The sequence below is a fragment of the Mobula birostris genome, chromosome 4 (genome assembly GCF_030028105.1).
Source record: "Mobula birostris isolate sMobBir1 chromosome 4, sMobBir1.hap1, whole genome shotgun sequence".
Taxonomy (NCBI): domain Eukaryota; kingdom Metazoa; phylum Chordata; class Chondrichthyes; order Myliobatiformes; family Myliobatidae; genus Mobula; species Mobula birostris.
In genome coordinates, this window is record NC_092373.1 from 36,766,015 (window position 1) to 36,788,729 (window position 22,715).

General features: G+C 42.7%; 1 protein-coding gene across 1 annotated transcript in view; it reads right to left on the bottom strand.

Annotated features, from left to right (window-relative positions):
- Window positions 1-22,715, bottom strand: part of LOC140197012 (uncharacterized) — a 94,361-nt gene that overhangs the window by 39,560 nt on the left and 32,086 nt on the right. Inside the window, exon 2 of the mRNA XM_072256945.1 lies at window positions 3,527-3,682. Within this exon, the coding sequence (XP_072113046.1) occupies window positions 3,527-3,682 (156 nt within the window). The remainder of the gene's footprint in view (window positions 1-3,526; window positions 3,683-22,715) is intronic.

Here is a 22,715-nt window from a genome sequence, read left to right on the forward strand (position 1 = left end):
CATACTAGACTCCCCCATCATGGGGAAAAAAACTTTGCCACATCCACTCTGTCCATGCCTTTTAACATTCGAAATGTTTCTATGAGGTCTCCCCTCATTCTTCTAAACTCTAAGGAATAGAGTCCAAGAGCGGACAAACGTTCCTCATATGTTAACCCTCTCATTCCCGGAATCATTCTAGTGAATCTTCTCTGTACCCTCTCCAATGTCAGCACATCCTTTCTTAAATAAGGAGACCAAAACTGCCCACAGTACTCCAAGTGAGGTCTCACCAGCGCCTTATAGAGCCTCAACATCACATCCCTGCTCCTATACTCTATTCCTCTAGAAATGAATGCCAACATCGCATTCGCCTTCTTCACTACTGACTCAACCTGGAAGTTAACTTTAAGGGAATCCTGTACGAGGACTCCCAAGTCCCGTTGCATTTCAGAACTTTGAATTCTTTCCCCATTTAAATAATAGTCTGCCCGTTTATTTTTTCTGCCAAAGTGCATAACCATACACTTTCCAACATTGTACTTCATTTGCCACTTCTCTGCCCATTCTTCCAATCTATCCAAGTCTCTCTGCAGACTCTCCGTTTCCTCAGCACTACCGGCCCCTCCACCTACCTTCGTATCGTCAGCAAACTTAGCCACAAAGCCATCTATTCCATAATCCAAATCGTTGGATCGTGGTTTTATTCAAGTCTGTTTGCATCAAGAGAATTTGTATAAGGTGTACCTGTCAGCTGTATAACATTAGTAAGAGTAGATGAGTGTAGTGTAGATGAAACACAATAGCTGTATAATATTACTTGCAGGGTCAGAAGAAATAAATGGACGTACAGCAGTACTAATCATAGGAATGATGGAAACAAGAATAGTTGGATCAGCAGAATTTGCAATAGAAGCAGACAATTTCCACTTTTGATGTTGGTTTGAATTTGATGGATGACTATGAAGATGTCTATCATTCTGCTGCCAGAGGTAAATAAGGTAACGTGCCTCAGTGTTATCACTCGGTGGCTCTAACACCCACCATTATCAAGTGCTTCAAGAGGCTGTAGGGTGCAGTGTATTCCCCGTCTACACCAGAGGACAGAATACATAAAAGTGTGAGAATAATTACCACCAGACACACGGGCAGTTTCTATTCCACTGTTATAGGACTCTTGAACAGACCACATGTATGACGCTGATAAGCTCTTGAACTCTCCGTCTACTTCATAATTGCCTTACACTTTATTTATTTATCTGCCTGTACTGCACTTTCCCTCTAACCAGCACTATATTTGGAAAGAGTGAAGGGGTGTTGCATTTCTGATTAAGGAGAACATCACAGCAGTAATTTGAGATGAAATCATGGAGGGATCTTCCAGGGAGTCTTTATAGGTGGAAGTGATTAAAAAAAAAGGATAATTGCTTTGTGGGATTGCACTGTAGGCCCCCAAATAGTCAACGGGAATGAGGGGAACAAATGTGCAGGGAGACTACAGACAATTGCTGGAATAATAGTGCCATAGTAGGGACTTTAGCTTCAAAAATATAGACTGGGACTGCTGTAGCATGAGATCTCAGTTAAGTGTGGGAAAGTTAAATGTGTTCAGGAAAATTTCCTGAAGCAAAAAAAAATATATATATATATATTAACTTGTGGAAGTTCCACAAGTTAAGTTACACAAATATCTGTTCCACAAGTTAATGTTCGAAATTAGGGCAAGGCAAATTTAGGCATTAGACAGGATTTACTGAAGGAGGATGTCTGTGGGCAAAGAGATGTATGGCAAGTGAGAGGTGTTCATGAGTGAGATAACAGGAGTTCATAGTCTCCACATTGCTGGTAAAGTGAAGGGCAAGACTGGCAAGAATAGGTAACCCTGGATGATAAGGGATATTGAGGCAACTGGGATTAGGAGAATCCCTAGATGATATGGAGCATGCAGGAGTAAATTTGAGAAGGAAATTAGATGGGCAAAAAGGGGGTATGAGATAGCTTTGGCAAAGTAGATTAAGGAGAATCCAAAGAATTTCTTAAGCATATTTAAGAGAAAAGAGTAACCAGGGACAGAATAGGACCTTCCTCTGACTCAAGACCAAAGTGGACATCTTTGTGTGGAGCTACAGGAGATGAACAAATCCCTCAATAAATATATCTCCTTGTTTTTAACCATGGAGAAAGACATGAAGACTTCAATTAGTTAATGGGAATGTCTTAATAGTGGTTTCCATTACAGAGGTGAGGTACTGGACATCTTAAAATATATGAAAGCAAATAATCAGGTATATACAAGAAGTCACCAGAAGAAATTCTGAGGGATAGCACAAATATGCATTTGGTATAATTTTGGAGAGTCAGCACACCTTTGACTGTGGGAGATGATGCCTCGTGGATTTCATGGAGGTCTTTGAAAAGGACACTAAAACACTCAATGAGAGCAGGGTGATAGACTTAGTCTATAGAGACTAGAAAGGCCTTTGCTATGGCTAGCCGTGGTAGGCTGCCATGGAAAGTCAAGCCACATGGGATGCAGCGATATCTCGATAATTGCATGAACAGTTGGTGTGTTGGTAGGAAGAAGAGGGTGACGGTAGGGATAGCTAGATAACTGCATGAACAGTTAGCGTGTTGGTAGGAAGCAAAGGGTGATGGTAGAAGGTTGTTTTTTTGTAATGAAAGCTTGCGACTTGTCATGTTTTCTGTGTTCACTGCTAGGGTTATTTTTTTTTAATCATCATTTTCAATGAATTGCATGAGAATTACAGGGCATAGTTAATAAGCTTGCAGATGACACTAACATAGGTATATAGGGTAAGAGGACAGGGATTTAATACAAATCCTAAGGGCAACGTTTTCAGCCAAAGAGTGTTTGTCTATGGAATAAGCTGCCAGAGGAAGTGATTAAGACAGGTATATTTACATTTCAGACACCTGAACAGGTGCATAGACAGGAGAGGTTTGTAGGGATATAGACCAAACACAGGCAAATAGGAGTAGCTTAGTCAGCATGGATAATTGGGCCGAAGAGCCTGTTTCTGTGCTGTATAACTTGATGATTTGTTCAGGCAATTGCTAGAAATACAGTCACAATTTCATGGGGAGTTACAATTACTGTTTTAAGAACCACAGTACCAATACTATGGTACATGGTATATATACTATGAATGGAGGGGCAGTGTGGACTTTAATGGAACCAAGAGTACAGAGGGCAAGTGCACAGTTGGTTGAAAGCAGTGTCACAGGTAGACATGGTCAGTATGAACTAGTTAAACTGAAGGCCCTGTATCCTTGCAGAACTGCTGTACAACTCTGAGACCTTTTTGAACAGATAAAAACTGACTACAAGAGATGATACCTTCATATTATAATATTAACAAGTATTCTCTCATGTATAATTACTTGTATTTCATGTTCTCAAAGTTAATGCAAAGGAATACACAAAATGCATATTGATTTTGTCTTATTACTGAGTAAATTTCTGCTCTTGCTTTTTTGTAAAATCCCAGATCAACCAGTAAATAATAAGACAATTTTTCTTGCTTACTGTTTATTGTAGCTGTAGTTGTTAATTCAGTCGTCGATGGAGTGGAGCTCTCTATAGCTGTTAATAGTGTTGTGTTGGTCGCTTCAGAACTGGATGAAGACTGAATGGTTGAGCTAGTTGTTTCAGTAGTCGTGATTGTAGAGGATCCAGTTAATTCTGCAGAAATATAAATTATTCAGACTCTGTATGTAATCTACATTCAAATGAATTGTCCTATTTTACTTAGGTTAAGTATCAATGAGATAAACAATGCATATTTGAAACCAACATTTTCATCTACAAATGGTTGTTAGCGTTGTTTATGCAATTGTAACTACAGTAAGATTATAGAATGTGTCTGAAGGGCCTGTTAGACACGTACATGCGCACGCACAGACTGGCACGTATGCAGGCACACGCCAAAAAAAACGTAGAATGTGTCTGAAATTCCTCTATGCTCGCTCATGTTGGTATGGAGGAGGAAGAGACTTCTATCAATCATTTGAGTCAATTACTACATTGGTCCATTTTTAAAAAATACTCTTCCCATATTCTCATCAACTCTTCCCAGGATCTATCACATACACACCAGGGATAATCCACAGTGGCCAATCACTCCACTAACCTGCATGTCTTCTGGAAGCCCAACTACTTGGAGGAAGCCTGTGCAATCTCGGGTAGATTCCACAAAGGCAGCAGCCCTGATCAGGACTGAACCTGAGTCAATGGGCAGCACCACTGTGCCTCCCTGTACCACGATGTTGAAAGCAATTAAGGTAGCTTGTCGAACAAACTATCTTTGTGGAATTTTATAATTTTTGTATGATGAGATTGCAACTGGATTAATTTAAGAGATTCTAATTGCAATTGAGGGAGTAAAGGTATTCATTTTGGGATTGATTCTTGTGATGGAGTGGTGGTGATGAGGGTGGTGGTGTTCCTTTAAGCAGAGATTACCACATTGACCTAAACAATCTAGAATTTACATGACGGTACACATTGTACATAGAACAGTACAATACAGGAATAGGCCCTTCTGCCCATCATGTCAGTGCCAATTAAGATGCCAATATAAGCAAATCTTATCAGCCTGCACACATCTTGTATCCCTCTCTTCCCTGCCTGATCATGCACCGATTTAAATGAATCTTAAACATTGTTATCATATCTGCTTCTACCATCACCCTTGGCAGTACATTCCAGGAGAACTACCACTTCCCACTTACCACCTACTCTCTCTAGAAAGTGCCTCCCCATTCTATTTCCCCATGCTCTTGTAAGAATTTCCCAAGACACATCCTATTGCCTAATTCAACAAGCCTAACTTAATTAACTGAATTTTTATTTTAAACAGCAAAAATGAAGTATTTGATTGTATAATGTAATTTTAAAAAATACTTAGTGCATTGAGAAAATCTGCAGAAAATAAAATACCCAACCGCATAAGTCTATTAATAAAATAATGCATGGTCTTAAACCTCGTATTACACTTATATAAAAAAAACAGAATACTAGAACCATTCAGCAGTAGGCTGCATCTATGAAAAGCGGAGTTAGTATTTCAGATTGATCATCAGAACTAGATTCAAGATTGTTTAATATCATTTCCAGCACACGAGTGTAAAGGAAAACAAAATAATTGTTATTCCAGATCTGATGTAGCAGAAAAAAACACTAAGATAAAGAACACAATAATGATAACTACATAAGGTAGCTTTTACACATTGATTGTATGTCCATAAAGTGACGCCAGGTACAGCAGGGCCTGTACATACAGTGACTGACAGGAAATGATGTGGTAGTGAGGGGTGTGGATGGGTGTGTTAGGGGGTGGAGGTGTTGATCAGCCTTACTACTTGGGGAAACGTCACTGTTTTTGAATCTGGTGGTTCTGGCGCGGATGCTACATAGATGGGAGAGGGACAACCTGTCCGTGAGCAGGGTGGGTGAGTTTCTTGCTGTTACTGGCCCTCTTCTGGTGCCTTTCTGTATACATGTCCTTGATGGCAGGTAGGCTGGTGCCAGTAATGCATTAGGCAGTTTTGACTACTCGTAGAGCTTTCCTGACTGCCGCAGTGCGGTCTCTGTACCATGCACAGACACAGATTGTCAGAACACTCTCTAATGCGCATCTGTAGAAAGACATGAATATAATGTGCATAGTCCAGCTTTCTTCAGCTTCCTCAGAATGCAGAGGCATTGGTGAGCTTTCTTGACTGCGGAGGATGTGTAATCGGACCATGAGAGATCGTAAGAGATGTGCACTCCCAGGAGTTTGAAACCGCTTGCGTTTTCCACTGCTGTGCTGCCGATGTAAAGAGGAGTGTGAGTGGTGCAAGTTCTCCTGAAGTCAATCACCAAATCCTTTGTCTTGTTGGCATTGTGGAAGGGGTTATTTTCCTGGAACCAAGCTTCAAGCTCTTCCACCTCCTCCCTGTAGGCTGTCTCATCATCGTTGGCAAACTTGACAGTGTTTGGTCATGCAGTTGTGTGAGCAGTGTGTACAGAAATGGGCTCAGCACACAACCCTGGGACACACCCAAGTTTTAAGATAGTAGGAACAGAGGAGTGGTTGTGCATCCTGCCCATCCGAGGTCTGTTGGTTATGAAGTCCAACATCCAGTTATCCAGTTGCACAGTTGTGTATTTAGACTGAGGAGGAGGAATTTGTTCATCAAGGTCTGGGGGACAATGATGTTAAATGTAGAACTTGAAGCCAGAAACAGCATTCTGACAGACAGAAAGTAATGCACACAGCTTCTTGTTTCATTCACTGCGCCCCCCCCCCCCCACCACCGACACACCTTTACCCATACATTCTAGCTTGAACTCCTTCACTTCCACCCACCACCTTATTCTGGTATTTTCACCATCCCTTTCCAGACCTGATGAAGGTTCTTGGCCTGAAACATTGACTGTTTATTCATTTCTATAGATGCTGCCTGACCTGCTGATTTTCTCCAGCATTTAGTGTGTGTTGCTCTGGATTTCCAGCATCTGCAGGACCTCTTGTGTTTCTGACAGAAGCGTTCTCATTTTCTAGGTGTGTCAGAGGCAGGTGAATGACAGATGCTGTGGTATCTGTTGTAGAGTGGTTCTGTTGGTAAGCTTATCGGCGAGGGTCCGGTGTGGAAGGAATGGAGCTTTTGATAAGGGCTATTACCAGCCGTTCTGAGGACTTCATTATGAATGGCATCAGTGCCACTGGGTGATCGTCATTTCGTTCTGACGGTGTTCTTTGGCACAGGGATGATGGTGGCTGGTTTGAAGGATGTGTGGATAGCAGCCTGAGTGAGTGAAATGCTGAAGATGTCCATGAAGACGTCAGTGAGCTGATGTGCACACTGCCTGAGTACTCTGCCTAGGATGCTGTCTGGCCTGGCCACCTCACAGGGGCTGCCTCTCTGAAGTGTCCTTCACCTATCTGCTGCTGTTACAGACAGTGGCTGCTCACCTGGGGGGAGGATAACTCTTGTGGCTGGCGTTGTGTTGCATGCCTCGAAGCGTGAAAGTTGTTTAGAGCATCAGGGACAAGGAGAGAGGCATCATTGGTACAGTGGAGCTACTTTTCCTTGTCAGTAATGCCTTGATGCCCAGCCATATACACCAGGGATCATTACCGGACAGGTATTCCTGAAGTTTTTGTGCGTAGGCAGTCTTTGCCCTCTTAGTGTCTAAGATGAGATTTCTCCTAGCTTCTCAGAGAGCCGCTCGATCTCCAGGTTTGAAGGCAGTGTCCCGGGCTTTTAGCAGGAAGCACATCTCTGAATTCAGCTAGGGCTTCTGTTTGGGCTGAGAGATGACCACTCTTGCAGTACCAATATCGTCTACACACTCACTGATGTAGCCAGTGACAGATTCCTCAAGCCCTGTGTGTTCTTCATTTGTGGCAACTTCCTTGAACACCTGCCAGTTAGTCCAGTCCAAACAGTCCTGAAGCATAGAGATGACCTCATTAGCCAATACTGTGTGGTCCTCTTGACCTGTTTCTTCATTTTCAGCAGCAGTCAGTATGCTGGGATTGACGTTACGGAGATGTGGTCAGAGAGGCCAAGATGAGGCTCTGGGATGTCTCAGTACAGATGCAAACTCTAAAGGCTACATGTCTGAAATTCCAGAATCCCGCGCTAGGTCCTGAAGAGTGTGATGTGCCAGGTCTAAAGATGAGATGCTAATTCTCGGGGTTATTTTGGGCTTTATCATCATGAGTAAAGAAGTCAAATTCAAAGTCAAAGATCATTTATTATCAAAGTATGTATGCTGTATACAAGCCTGAGATTCATCTTCCCGCAGACAGCCACAAAAGAAAGAAACACCATGGAATCCATTAAAAGAAAAGATCAAACACTCAATGTACAAAATAAAAGAACACATCGTGCAAAGAGCAACACGCAGAATATTATACATCAAACCACAGAGACTTTGAACAGGATAGGAATGTTCAGTTCAGGTCAATTAGCAGAGCCAGTCCGCCTTGATCAAAATCATGCAAAATAGCAATAAAAATCAAACCTCAACCATGCCGAGTTCCCTTGAAGTTGGCAAAAGCACCAGATCACTGGGTCAGCCCCAAACACATTACAGCAAAGTGCACCACATTTCCAATAATCTCTATCATTTAGGACACACAGTATAGCTGATATTGATGCTCCCTGTTGGATTAGAGTAAAGAATTGTTATTTTTATTGTAGATTATCCACCCACCTCCCATAACTTTCCCATGCTTGCTTGTATTTGTGAAGGTTCAAAGGTCAAATTTAATGTCAGAGAAATGTATACAATATACATCCTGAAATGCTTTTTCTTCGCAAACATCCATGAAAACAGAGAAGTGCCCCAAACAATGAACAGCAGTTAAACGTGAGAACCCCAAAGTCCCCCCCAGCTCCCCCCTCCCAAGCATAAGTGGCAGTGAGCTATAATCACTGCCCTCCCCTGCCAAATCACCTAATTACTGAAAATTCACATGTATATATGATACGGCTGCTTCTGTATTTTTCTTGAAATGTTTTCATTTTCAGTAGCAGGTCATTTTATAGGCTCACTGTTATCACTGGAACTTAAGTTATTGCTCTCTGAGTATGAGACAACCACACTGCTTTTTCCTTTGTCTCTTCTTTGTTCTCTCATCTCTCTCTCATTTGTTTTCTGCTCTTGAAACACTTATTAAAATGCCCATAAGCAACAAGTTTTATGCCTCATTCTTGACTTTCGAAGAACCCACAGATCACAAAAACATCAGGATTCAACGTCTCCCAAACCCTTACTCTGAAAGACAGCTGCAAGCCTCAGCCACATCTCACAGTATGTGTGTACTGCCATCTGTTGAAGTTCGGTAACCTCGAATACTCCAACACTCCTTAGGTTGTTTGTGCTTATTTTTTGCAGAAGGATGTGATGTACAATTTCAGGGCAAAAAACTAACCAGCAGGGGACAGGCAAGGTGACAGCATTACTGAGACAACAACTCACAAAAGAGTTGACGCCATTTGAAGGTGAGAGCATCCTCATGCCTATCCTCACCAAGAGAAAATCTGCAGATGCTGGAAATCCGAGCAACACACACAAAATGCTGGAGGATCTCTGCTGCCTGGCCTGCTAAGTTTCTCCAGCATTTGGTGTGATTGTCATGCCCGTCCTTACTTCTCACATTCTGCTGCTCTCTCATCTCACAATATTTTCTGCTACATATGTAAAAGAAGACACCTCTCATTTTCCCTGTCCTTGAGAATCTTTTTAACCTTGTGAGGAGAGTCTAAAGCAAGTGACAATAGTAATAAAGTTGATGTTGGGGGTTCAGAGGGGATCTGAGAGGGATTTTAGTCTTACACAGAAAATGGCTGGAATTGGGAACACACTGACTGCGAGGGTGGTGGTGGAGGCAGGTTTTCTCATATTATGTACGAAGCATCTAGACAAATACAAATTGCTAAGGCAAGGGTGGCTATGAACCAAATGAGGGTAAATAGGGTCAGTGGAGATAAATACTGTGGCCATCAAGGGCAGGGTGGCTGAAGGACCTGTTTCTGTCCTGTACAAACTTACCCTTGTGTTCTTATACAAATAGCCAAGAACTGTAAATTGTCAAACAGGGTTGATATTAAAAAAGGATCGAGTGCTTTACGGTTCATATAAGGACACCAGAACATAATATACGAGATAGAAGCAAGCTACGTGCCCTTTGAGGCTGTTCCCCCGTTCATCAGTCTTGCCTGATTGTTTTAACCTCAGACCATCCTCCAGCACAAGCACTCTATCTCTTGACACACTTAAAATCTAGAAATTTGGCAATCCGATTGAATGAATTCAATGAATTGGCTTCCATGGCGCTCTCAGATAAAGAATTCTAAAAGCTCATCAACCTCCAACTTAAAATATTTTTCCACATCTCAGTTCTAAGTAGCCTTGCCAATTTATTTATTTGTTTGTTTGTTTCTTTATTTATTTATTAAATGACTCTGACCCCTGGTTCTGGACTCCTTTCCCCAGGCAGGCATACTTACTGCATCCATCTGTGAAACCTTGCAAGAGCACGAGAGCCCGGGTGACCTGTACACAATTTAGAACTTGACTTCATGATCATCATGTGGTGAGACACTGATCAAGATTATTTATGTGCAGTCAACTCATTCTGTTGTCGGATTGTGCACTGTCCCCTCCAGTGAGAATAAGCAGCCTCTGGAGTATCAAAGCAATGGACAGCCCATGGCTCTGATTTCTTGACATTGTTAGAATACAGGTTATCACAGAGGGGATAATGGACTGAATAATGCAAATCTACTGTACGTTATTTTGAAATTCATGAGTCAGCAACAACACTTCATATTGCCATTAAAGCCCCAAAATTGAAACAGAACTCCATGGTCATAAAATGACAACAACTGGGCTGATCACAACTTGAGGGCTCAGAAGAAGAAGAAGAAGAAGAAGAAGAAGAAGAAGAAGAAGACAGCGATGTAGAAGCTTTTGGTCCACTTATGGGACTGTAGCAGAACCTATTCCACACGCTAATGACATTGTAGCTTCACTGGATTCTGTTATTCCCAAGTAAAGATACACCAGGCAGCAATAGAAGGTGCCAGAGGGAACTGAACATATCTGATTGCATTTTAAAAAAACACACACACAGCTCTGGAAGAACTCAGTGGTCCGAGCAACACAGTATGTTATTTTATGTTGAGAGGTCTGCATTACGACTGGGAGGGAAGAGGAACAATTGCCAGTATATAGCAAAGGGAGGAAGGGGCAAGATAGAGTCTGGTTGGGGAAATCAGATCTGGGGTGCTGGAAGATGGGGAGATGAAACCATATGGAGAAGCAGGGATGGTGGAGTGGATGAGTATTATGGGAGAAGAAATCTAGGTAGATGTCTGAGTGTGTGTGGGAGAAGAATACTGGGATGTGGGTTACCTGAAACTGGAAAATTCTATGTTCATACCTTCATGAGCTACAAGTTAATCAAGCAGAATGTGAGATGCTGTTTTGTAGTTTGGGCCCATCCTCTCTGTAGCAGTGGTGTGTGTGGCTGTGAAAGGAGAGTTAAAATGAGGTGCAACTGGAAACTTGAGATGACAATCATGTGGATAGTCAGAGGCTTTTTTCCCAGGGCTGAAAAGGTTGCCACAGGAGGACTCAGGTTTAGGGTGCTGGGGAGTAGGTACAGAGGAGATGTCAGGAGATGTTTTTTATGCAGGGAGTAGTGAGTGTGTGGAATGGGCTGCCGGCAACGATGTTGGAGACAGATACGATAGGGTCTTTTAAGAGACTTTTGGATAGGTACATAGAGCTTAGAAAAATAGAGGACTATGAGTAAACTTAGTAATTTCTAAGGTAGGGACATGTTCGGCACAACTTTGTGGGCCAAAGGGCCTGTATTGTGGCTGTAGGTTTTCTATGTTTCTATGACAGTCACCCAGGTTGGAAGAGGCACAGCTGCATCTCTACTTCACTTGGTAGGTCTGCTTTGGACTGGATAGTGGCAAGGGAGGGGTTAAAGAGACAGGTGTGGCATCTCCTTCTGTTGCCAAGGAAAGTAACACTGAGTTGAGAGGGGTTGGTGGGAAGGGATGAGCAGACCTGGGAGTCACACGAAGAGTGGGTACGGTGCTCTCTTCCCTCATTCACATCATTCCTCAATATCTCCCTCAATGACCCCTCCAGTCAGCCCTCATCATATCCCTCCCTCACTTTCCTCTCCCTCTTAATTGCGATGCAGGGTCCAGACCCAAAATGTCAACATACACCTTTTGCCTCCACAGATGCTGCTGAACTCTGAGTTCTTCTGGTGTTTTGATTTTTTTTTGCTCCCAGTTTCAGCATCTGCAATCTCTTTTGTCTTTTCTACTGTTTTTTGTTGATTGGCAATTAATTTATTTTTGAATAATCCCTTCAATTTGATCTGGAATCTACTCAACCCGTCCTTTGTGTGTTGAAGCATGGTTATAAGCTGTAAACACTTGTCAAGTGGAACTCTAAACTCTAATCTCAGGGGTAGTGTGGTGTATTGAACTGAACATTTTGTTGTGTTGCTCTGCTCTGGGCTGCCACAGAGCTGTTTTACCTGCAATTTCCAGCAGGGGGAGTTAGGAAGCAGTAAAGACTGGTGCATCCATGAATAATACACATGGTTCAGTCTCTCTCTCTCTCTGTGCCTTTAATTACAGTGCACTCTCAGGCATCCGCATTCCATGGGGATGTGGGTTGCTGGTTGCATGAACATGATGGTGGCTTGTGAATGACTAAAATAAATACTTATTACAGTTAGCAGAGGAGGGAAGAGTGATATAAATTAGGTTGTGTTCATAAGTAATACAGATGAATGAGATGGCAACAGGCAGAAAAAAATCCACCTGCTTTGTCTCTTCTCTTCTTCTTTCTCCAGCTCTCCCTTTCCACCTTTTCTACATTCTTGTCTTCATCCTTTTTCTGCTTTTGCTCCTCTTCCTGTTGGTCATCAAGCTGGAGCTACATAATGACAAGGACGTCCAGCACACAGCGGACCAAAACACCTGCTGATGGCCGTTTTGATAAGCACTGCAAAGGTTTTTCAGGCAGCAGAATCCGATTCGGATTCGTATTTTGATTTATTTCTCACACATACGGTGAAATGTGGCATTTGCGTTAGTAACCAACACAGCTGAGGATGGGCTGGGTCAGCCCACAAGTGTCGCCACACATTCTAGCGCCACGATAGCATGCCCACAACGCTCAGCAGAACAATACAGAACACAACAAGCTACAAAACAGCAAAAACAAGACAAGCCCCTATCCTTCCTCTCACCCACCCACAGACACGAACAGTTCTCCAGCTCCAGGACAGACCTCCATGCTTCCAGTCTCCAGCTCCAGCTCACACAGGTATCTGATCCTGAGACCCACTCATCTGGGACAGCCTGATATCCACGGATGATCAAAGTTCAAACGTCAGAGTAAATTTATTACCAAAGTATATATAGTTCATCATATACGGTGATTACTGTGGAGATATCAGGCATAGACTGTATGATCACCCACCATCTGGATATCGGTAATTGCTTATCTCCAGCTTCACATCTGGCAGCAACAGAATGAGTTGAATGCAGGCCATGGTATCACCAGAAGCCAGCAATACTTGGGAGTCTGCAAGGAGCTATCTGATGCAGTCAGTTCTCCTTGAACAGAACATTGCAGGATGTAACACACATCCAGTGCATAAATGTCAATTTCTATGTCACCCACTGCAATGTGATCCTCGCCCTAACATGAGGATACATGTACGACTAGATCTGGTGGCTGATTTAATTGTGTTTTCCCTTCTAGAAGCACATATCATGGAATTGTACAGCAAGAAAACAGGCCTTTTGGCCCATTGTATTTTTGCCAGCCATCAAGTATGATCTATACTGTTCCCATTTTCCAACACATGCGCCCTTGGCTGTTTCAAGTGCTCACCTGAATACTCCTTTAATGGAAGAATGCTTGCCTCCATCTTGTCAAGCAGGTTATTGCAGATTTCAACCATCATCTCCATGAAAAAAGTTATTCCTCAAACTCCACCCCTTCTAAACCTCTTACCCTTGATCTTAAGCCAATGATCTCTGGATATAGACAGTTCTGCTATGGGCGATGTTTCTGACTATCTACCTCTCTAAACTCCCTTTGTTATTGCACGCTTTTATCAGGTCTTCCCTCAGCACTCTCCACTTCAAGGGAAACTAACCCAGCCCTCCAGTCTCTCTGGGCAAGTCTCCTTTGCATTGTCCCTATCGCAATCAGGTCCTGCCTATAGTGCGGTGACTGGAACTAGTTACATTTCTCTAGCTGTAGCGGAACCAATGTTTTATAACATTGCACCTCAGCCTCCCTCCTCTGATATTTTATGTCCCAACTAATGAAGGAAATGACTTCTTAACCACCTTTCATCTATTTGTGCTACAAACTTCAAGAAGACTTTCAACATGTGAATTGTGTATTCTTTAGTTCTTTCTGGAATCCTACCATTGATCGCCTATACTCTAACCTTATTAGTCTTTACAAAATACATCAGCTTTAATTTATCAGAAGTGAATTATATTTTCCTTTGCTCTGTCCACAATCTCATCAATATTGTCTTTCTTCATTATCAACACCACCACCAATTTTCTTGTCATCTCACACTGTCTACTCTCACATCCAGATTGAGAATGTATATAACAAACAATAAGTGTCTCAACACTGATCCCCGTGTATAGCACCAATCACAAAGCTAACTCATCTATTATCCTCTGCTTCCTATGACCAAGCCAATTCAAATCCAGACTAGGAATTGTTCCCCATCCCATGGTTTGTACACTTTACACCACTTTTTCCTTTAGGACCTTGTCAAAATCCTTACTGAAGTTTATGCAGATGACCCTCATCAGCACACTTAGTTACCTCATTGGGAAAAAAACAGTCAAATTATTCTTGCTGATTATCCATTTTCTAACAGGCTTGAAGCCCTGAGTTATCTTGACAGAATCCTACCTGAAGACTGGTGAGCTGACAATTACTGAGAATGCTTCTCGATGGCTATCATTCTGCTGACATTTGACAAAGGCATAGTAATGCAGTCATTTGGTAAGGTGGGTCTATCCTGTTGTGCTGGTGTGGGTTAACTAATAATACAGATGTGGAGCACAGCTGCAGCATTAGAAGCAGCACATTGTCAAGGTCATCTGATTGAAATTGGTTGAAAGCATTTTTGAACAACATAAGAACATGAGAAATAGGAGCAGGAGTAGGCCATCCGGCCCATTGAGCCTGCCCCGCCATCCAATAAGATCATGGCTGATCTGTCAGTAAACTCAGCTCCATCTATCTGCCTTTTCCCCATAATCCTTAATTCCCTTACTATGTAAAAACCTATCTAACTGTACATTAAAAACATTTAGTGAAGAAGCCTCAACTGCTTCCCTGAGCATAGAATTTCACAGATTCACCACTCTCTGGGAAAAACAATTTCTCCTCATCTCCATCCTAAATCTTCTCCCCTGAATCTTGAGGCAATGTCCCTTAGTTCTAGTCTCACCTACCGATGGAAACAACTTTCCTACTTCTATCTTATTTATCCCTTTCAAAATGTTGTATGTTTCTATAAGATTCCCTCTGATTCTTCTGAATTCCAGAGAGTATAGTCCCAGGCAACTCAATCTCTCCTCATAGGATAACCCCTTCATCCCTGGAATCAACCTGGTGAACCTCCTCTGCACTGCCTCCAAAGCCAGTATATCCTTCCTCAGGTATGGAGACCAGAAATGCACACACAACTTGCTTTTCTTTTAGAGACTGCATGTTGCAGAAATGCAATGCTTTGATCTGATCCATTGATTAAGGAATTGCTCAGCCCTGACTAAAACAGCACCAAGAATGTTTTAGTCTAATGTTGATCTTCACCAAGTTGGATATCATTTTCAGGCGCCGGCCCCCTAGGCCTGAGTCGACGTAGTAGTAGTTTCTGTTCCTGATATGCTTCATATACTCCCCTTTAAACTAAGCTTGCCTGTCAGGCTTGTTGGTATGCCACCAAAGACTAGCAAATTTCGACAGATATACGCTGGAGAACATTTTGTCTGGCTGCATCACTGCCTATTATGGAAGTTCCATTGCACAGGATCAAAAGAGGCTGCTAGGGGTTGTAGATGAAGCCAGCTCCATTGTGGGGTACAACCCTCCAACTTCAAAAGTCAGTGCCTCAAGTTACCATCCATCATTGAGGATCCTCACCATCTAGGACATGGTCTCTTCTCATCAGAGAGGAACTTGGAGAACCCACACTCAATGATTTGGAAACAGCTCTTTCCCCTCTGCCATCAGATTTCCAACTGGCCCTTGAACACAAACACTTTGTTCCACTATTTATTGTTGTAATTGATCATAATTTTTTATGGTTTGCACTGTAATATGTCCGTAAAACAAGTTTCTTGACCTACAGTATGTCAGTGACAATATGGGTGATTCTGAATCAGTTCGTTATATGCATCCCAGTGGCCACTCATTTTAATTCCACTGCCCATTCCGATATGTCTATCCATGTCGTGATGAGGCCACATTTAGGCTGGAGGAACAACACCTTATATTCCGTCTGGGTAGCCTCCGACCTGATGGCATGAACATCAATTTCTCAAATTTCCAATAACGGCCCTGGCATGCCTCTCCCTCACGCCCCCTACTTCACCATTTCCCATTCCCTTGTCCCTCTCTCACTTTATCTCCTTGCCTGGCCATCCCCCCACCCCCGGTGCTCCCCTGCCCTTTTCTTTCTTCTATGACCTTCTGTTCTCTCCTATTGGACTCTCCCTTCTCCAGCCCTGTATCTCTTTCATGAATTAACTTCCCAGATCTTTACTTCACTCCTCCTCCTTCCCCCCGCCACCTGTGTTTCACCTGTCACCTGAGTTTCTCCCTTCTCTCCCCCCACCTTTTAACTCTATCCTTCATCTTTTTCTCCAGTCCTGCTGAAGGGTCTCGGCCTGAAACGATGACTATACTCTTTTCCAAAGATGCTGCCTGGTCCACTGAGTTCCTCCAGTGTTTTGTGTGTTGCAGCAACATGCATACTTTCAGATGTGACAGAATACAAATCTTCTGCTGATGTTATATTTTTATAGCGTTAGTCTGCTTATGATAGCCTTTTTTCCAAGTTTATCGAGTTAACCGAAGTTAGAACTGATATCTGCCATTGTAGTATTTGAACGCTCATCTCCAGACTATTAAAACAGGCCTCCGCAATAGAAATCTAGTAAGGTAACTATAGTGCTGTCAATATCCATCAGCCTTCCACAGGGAGACTGGTTATTTCACCAAGTTTTGAGTCATTTGTCTTGTAAATGATGGTCTGAAGTACAATCCCAGTAAAAAAGAGAGATTAAATACCAATACAGTGAGGGTGTTCTGTGGGAATACTGTGGTGCCGAGTGGCTTCATATCAGAATGTAATTTATTATCACTGACACAAGTGGTGACATTTGTTCTTTTGTGGTAGCAGTGCAGTGCAAGTATACCAAATTACCGTAAGATACAAAAATGAAAATAAACATTGCAGACGAGCAATAGTGAGGTGGTGTTGATGTGTTCATGAACCATTCAGAAATCTGAAGGCAGAGGGGACAAAGCCATTCCTAAGACAATGAGTCTGGGCCTTCAGGCTCCTGTACCTCCTCCCTGATGGTAGTAATGAGGAGTGAGTATGTCCCAGAAGGTGAGGTTCCTTCATGATGGATGCCACCTTCTTGAGTCACCACCTTTGGAAGATGTCCTTGTTGGAGTGGAGGCTTGTGCCTGTGATAGGCCTGGCTGAGTTCTCAACCATCTGAAGCCTCTTACGAGTCAGTGCATTGGCACCTCCTTACCAGATGGTGATGCAACCGGTCAGAATGCTCTCCATGGTATATCTGTAGAAATTTGTTGGAGTCTTTGGTGACATATCAAATCTCCTCAACCTCCTAACGATCGTCTACAATATTATGGTGGCCCAGGATAGATCCTCTGATATGTTGATGCCTAGGATCTTGAAACTGCTCTCCCTTTCCACCGCTGGCCCTTCAAAGAGGATTGCTGTGTGTTCTTCTGACTTCCCCTTACTGGAGTTCTTGCTGATGTTGAATGCAAGGTTGTTGTTGGAACATTTTTCGACAAGCTGACCTATTTCACTCCTGTTTGCCTCATCACTGACATTGAGATTGGTCCTGGCAGGAGGATGGCGACACCTCTCCCTGTCAGTTCTAATTTAACATTACTAGTCAGTAAAGGTCTTGGTTAGAAAAGGGGTATTGAGTCCTTCATTTTCATAAGGGCAGCAAGGGATTCATGAAAAATGACGAGGGCTGATCTTATTCAGGTAAACCTCGAGTCCGAATTTGGCTTATTTTGTGCTCACCCAATGTCTCGTTTGTCTGCCATCAGTGATAAACAAGTAAAGACAGCACCTTCAGAAGAATAAAATCACCCACTCTGGTGTACTGCACTGCTCCTCATTCAAGATCCACGTACCCAGAATTCCATAGCTGCACATTTTTCAGCTTATTGGTAAAAGTGTTTGAAGCAATGACAAACTTTATAAATTTATGAATTAACAACCATGCACAGACTACGGGAGAGAAACTCCAATGACTTGAGACTGGTCATTGCAGTAGAACACCTGCTGAAAATCTCAGATGTACATTTTTATAATGTAAAATGTACCATCCAGTAGCTAGGCCAAATCTGGAGTTGGGAGGGAGGGAAGGCCAGCCAGAGGTAAGAGGATAAGGAATGGTTCACTGAGGTAGACACTGAGGCTAGCTCGAGGAATAGAGGTCTCCATGAGGGCGTCGGGATTACTGGTTGAGAGACATGAGCTAATCAGGGAATTAGATAGTGTACAGGATTAAGTCTACAGGAAATCAAAAGTCATGGCATTATTACAGCCTAAAAATTTAGATTCTTAGAGAGCAAGAGCCTTGAATGACTGTAGATGTCAAGGATTGTGAAGTTTTGGGGTGAGGAGAGGTCAGTGTCATATGATAGGCTTGGTGTTGGTGAAAGATTTGCTTGCAGGTGTCCCAGTCCAGTGCTACTTTAATAAAACATATCTGACAAAAGTGTTTAATACTGAGCACTCTTGGGACAATGTAGTCCAAACTTTTCTGTAATGTTCCAAACCTGTTGAATGGAACATCATCATGTATGAAATTGGCATAGAAGTTGCATGAGCAATGCCAATCCGACACAACACAACCCAGCAATGGCCATTATTACATTTACTTTGGCTAATGTTAGATTTCAATTGCATTTTGTAGAAAATAATTTTCTATATGGTTGACTTTCTGCATTTGCATGCTTTCAGTAATGATTAATGAACTGGAAGGGGGACTTTGGGGTTCTCACGTTTAACTGCCGTTCACTCTTTGGGGCAACTCTCTGTTTCTGTGGATGTTTGAGAAGAAAAAACATTTCGGGATGTATATTGTATACATTTCTCTGACATTAAATTCAACCTTTGAACCTTTGAAGTAGTCACTCCTAAGTTGCAGGAGGCGAGTAGCTGGGTAACTGTCAGGAGAAATGGAAATGTAAATAGACAATTACCCCTGTGGCCATTCCCCACAATAATTAGTATACTGCTTTGGATACTGTTGTGGGGGATAACCTCCCAGGGTAGTGCCAAGGAGACCAGGTTACTGGCACTGAGCATAGGTGCATGGTGCAGAAGGGAAAGAGGGAGAAGAGAGGAGCGATAGTGATAGGGAACACAATAGTCAGAGGAACAGAAAAGAGATTCGGTGGATGTGAACAGGACACCCAGCTGGTATGTTACCTCCCAGGTGTCAGGGCAAGGGACATCTCAGATCATGTCCACAGCATTTTGGGGGGCGGGGAGAGCAGCCAGATGTCTTGGTACATATTGGTACCAATGACATAGGAAGGAAAGGCAACGGGGTCCTGAAGAGACCTGTGCCACACACCAGTGAGGGTAGAAACAGGATGATTTGGCAGATAAAAGCATGGCTGAGAAGCTGGTGCAGAGAGCAGGGCTTCAGTTTCTTGAATCATTGGGATCTAATCTGGGGGAGGTATGACCTGTACAAAAGGGACAAGTTGCTCCTGAACCCGATTGGGACCAATATTCTCATGAGCAGGTTTGTTAGAGCTGTTAGGGAGGGTTAAACGAACTTGGCAGGGGGGTGGGAACCAGAGTGAAGGCACTAAGGATAGGACGGATGGTAAAAACGCAAAGATAGTGGGGCAGTCAGACCGTCAGGAAGGGCAGGGAGATTTGCAGCCAGCAGGATGAGTATCAGTGTCTTAGGGATGCTGAGTCAAAAAGGGTAGCAAATACAGTACTCAAAGTGTCATATCTCTATGCACTGAGTATAAGATATAAGGTGGATACTATTACAGATTGTCAGGTATGACGTTGTGGCCATCATTGAATCATGGCTGATTGTCCAAGGTCACGTGTTGTATTAGAGGGATAGGAAGGTAGGCAGAGGAGGTGACGTGGTACTGCTGGTAAAGAATGGCATCAAATCAGTAGAAATGTGACATAGGATTGGAAGATTGAATCCTTGTGGGTTGAGTTAAGAACCTCCAAGAGTAAAATGACCCCGATGGCAGTTATATACAGGCCTTCCAACAGTAGCTGGGATGTGAACCAAAGATTACAATGGAAAATAGAAAAGGCATACCAAAGGGGCAATGTTATGATAGTCATGGGAGATTTTAACATGCCGGTTGATTGGGAAAATCAGATTGGCAATGGATCTCAAGAGAGTGAGTTTGTTGAATGCCTACAGGATGGCTTTTTAGGGCAGTTTATTGATGAGCCTACTAGCAATCAGCTATACTGGATTGGGTATTATGTAATGAACCGGAGGCGATTAGGGAGCTTAAGGTAAAAGAAAGGTATAGGAAGCAGGGAGTAAATAAGGTGCTTGAGGAGTATAAGAAGTGCAAGAAAATACTTAAGAAAGAAATCAGGAGGGCTAAAAGAAGACATGAGGTTGCCTTGGCAGTCAAAGTGAAGGATAATCCAAAGAGCTTTTACAGGTATATTAAGAGCAAAAGGATTGTAAGGGATAAAATTGGTCCTCTTGAAGATCAGAGTGGTCGGCTATGTGCGGAACCAAAGGAAATGGGGGAGATCTTAAATAGGTTTTTGGCGTCTGTATTTACTAAGGAAACTGGCATGAAGTCTATGGAATTAAGGGAAACAAGTAGTGAGATCATGGAAACTGTACAGATCGAAAAGGAGGAGGTCCTTGCTGTCTTGAGGAAAATTAAAGTGAATAAATCCCCGGGACCTGACAGGGTGTTCCCTTGGAACTTGAAGGAGACCGGTGTTGAAATTGCAGGGGCCCTGGCAGAAATATTTAAAATGTCGCTGTCTACAGTTGAGGTGCCGGAGGATTGGAGAGTGGCTTATGTTGTTCCGTTGTTTAAAAAAGGATTGAAAAGTAATCCAGGAAATTATAGGCCAGTAAGTTTAACGTCAGTAGTAGGTAAGTTATTGGAGGGAGTACTAAGAGACAGAATCTACAAGCATTTGGATAGACAGGGACTTATCAGGGAGAGTCAACATGGCTTTGTGCGTGGTAGGTCATGTTTGACCAATCTATTGGAGTTTTTCGAGGAGGTTACCAGGAAAGTAGATGAAGGGAAGGCAGTGGATATTGTCTACATGGACTTCAGTAAGGCCTTTGACAAAGTCCCGCATGGGAGGTTAGTTAGGAAAATTCAGTCGCTAAGTATACATGGAGAGGTGATAAATTGGATTAGACATTGGCTCAATGGAAGAAGCCAAAGAGTGGTAGTAGAGAATTGCTTCTCTGAGTGGAGGCCTGTGACTAGTGGTGTGCCACAGGGATCAGTGCTGGGTCCATTGTTATTTGTCATCTATATCAATGATCTGGATGATAATGTGGTAAATTGGATCAGCAAATTTTCTGATGATACAAAGATTGGAGGTGTAGTAGACAGTGAGGAAGGTTTTCAGAGCCCGCAGAGGAACTTGGACCAGCTGAAAAAATGGGCTGAAAAATGACAGATGGAATTTAATACAGACAAGTGTGAGGTATTGCACATTGGAAGGATAAACCAAGGTAGAACATACAGGGTTAATGGTAAGGCACTGAGGAGTGCAGTGGAACAGAGGGATCTGGGAATACAGATACAAAATTCCCTAAAAGTGGCATCACAGGTAGATAGGTCGTAAAGAGAGCTTTTGGTACATTGGCCTTTATTAATCAAAGTATTGAATATAAGAGCTGGAATGTTATGATGAGGTTGTATAAGGCATTGGTGAGGCCGAATCTGGAGTATTGTGTTCAGTTTTGGTCACCAAATTACAGGAAGGATATTAATAAGGTTGAAAGAGTGCAGAGAAGGTTTACAAGGATGTTGCCGGGACTTGAGAAACTCAGTTACAGAGAAAGGTTGAATAGGTTAGGACTTTATTCCCTGGAGCGTAGAAGAATGAGGGGAGATTTGATAGAGGTATATAAAATTATGATGGGTATAGATAGAGTGAATGCAAGCAGGCTTTTTTTCACTGAGGCAAGGGGAGAAAAAAAACAGAGGACATGGGTTAAGGGTGAGAGGGGAAAAGTTTAAAGGGAACATTAGGAGGGGCTTCTTCACACAGAGAGTGGTGGGAGTATTGAATGAGCTGGCAGACGAGGTGGTAAATGCGGGTTCTTTTTTAACCTTTAAGAATAAATTGCACAGATACATGGATGGGACGTGTATGGAGGGATATGGTCCGTGTGCAGGTCAGTGGGACTAGGCAGAAAATGGTTTGGCACAGCCAAGAAGGGCCAAAAGGCCTGTTTCTGTGCTGTAGTTTCTATGGTTCTATAGCTCTAACCCTTAGGAGGCAGTGATCATAATATAACTGAGTTCAACTTGAAACTTGATAGGGAAAAGGTAAAGTCTGACGCAGCAATATTTCTGTGGAAGAAAGGAAATTATAGTGGTCTCAGAGAGGAGTTAGTCAAAGTAAACTGGAAGGAGCTGTTGGCAGAGATGACAGCAGAGCAGCAATGGTGTGAATTTCTGGGAAAGCTAAGGAAGGTTCAAAATAGATGTATTCCAAAAATGAAGAAATACTCAAATGGCAAAATAGTACAACCAGGGCTAACAAGGGTAGTCAAAGCTAATGTAAAAACAAAGGTGAGGGCATATAGCAAAGCAAAAATTAGCAGGAAGGCAGAGGATTGGGAAGCTTTTAAAAACC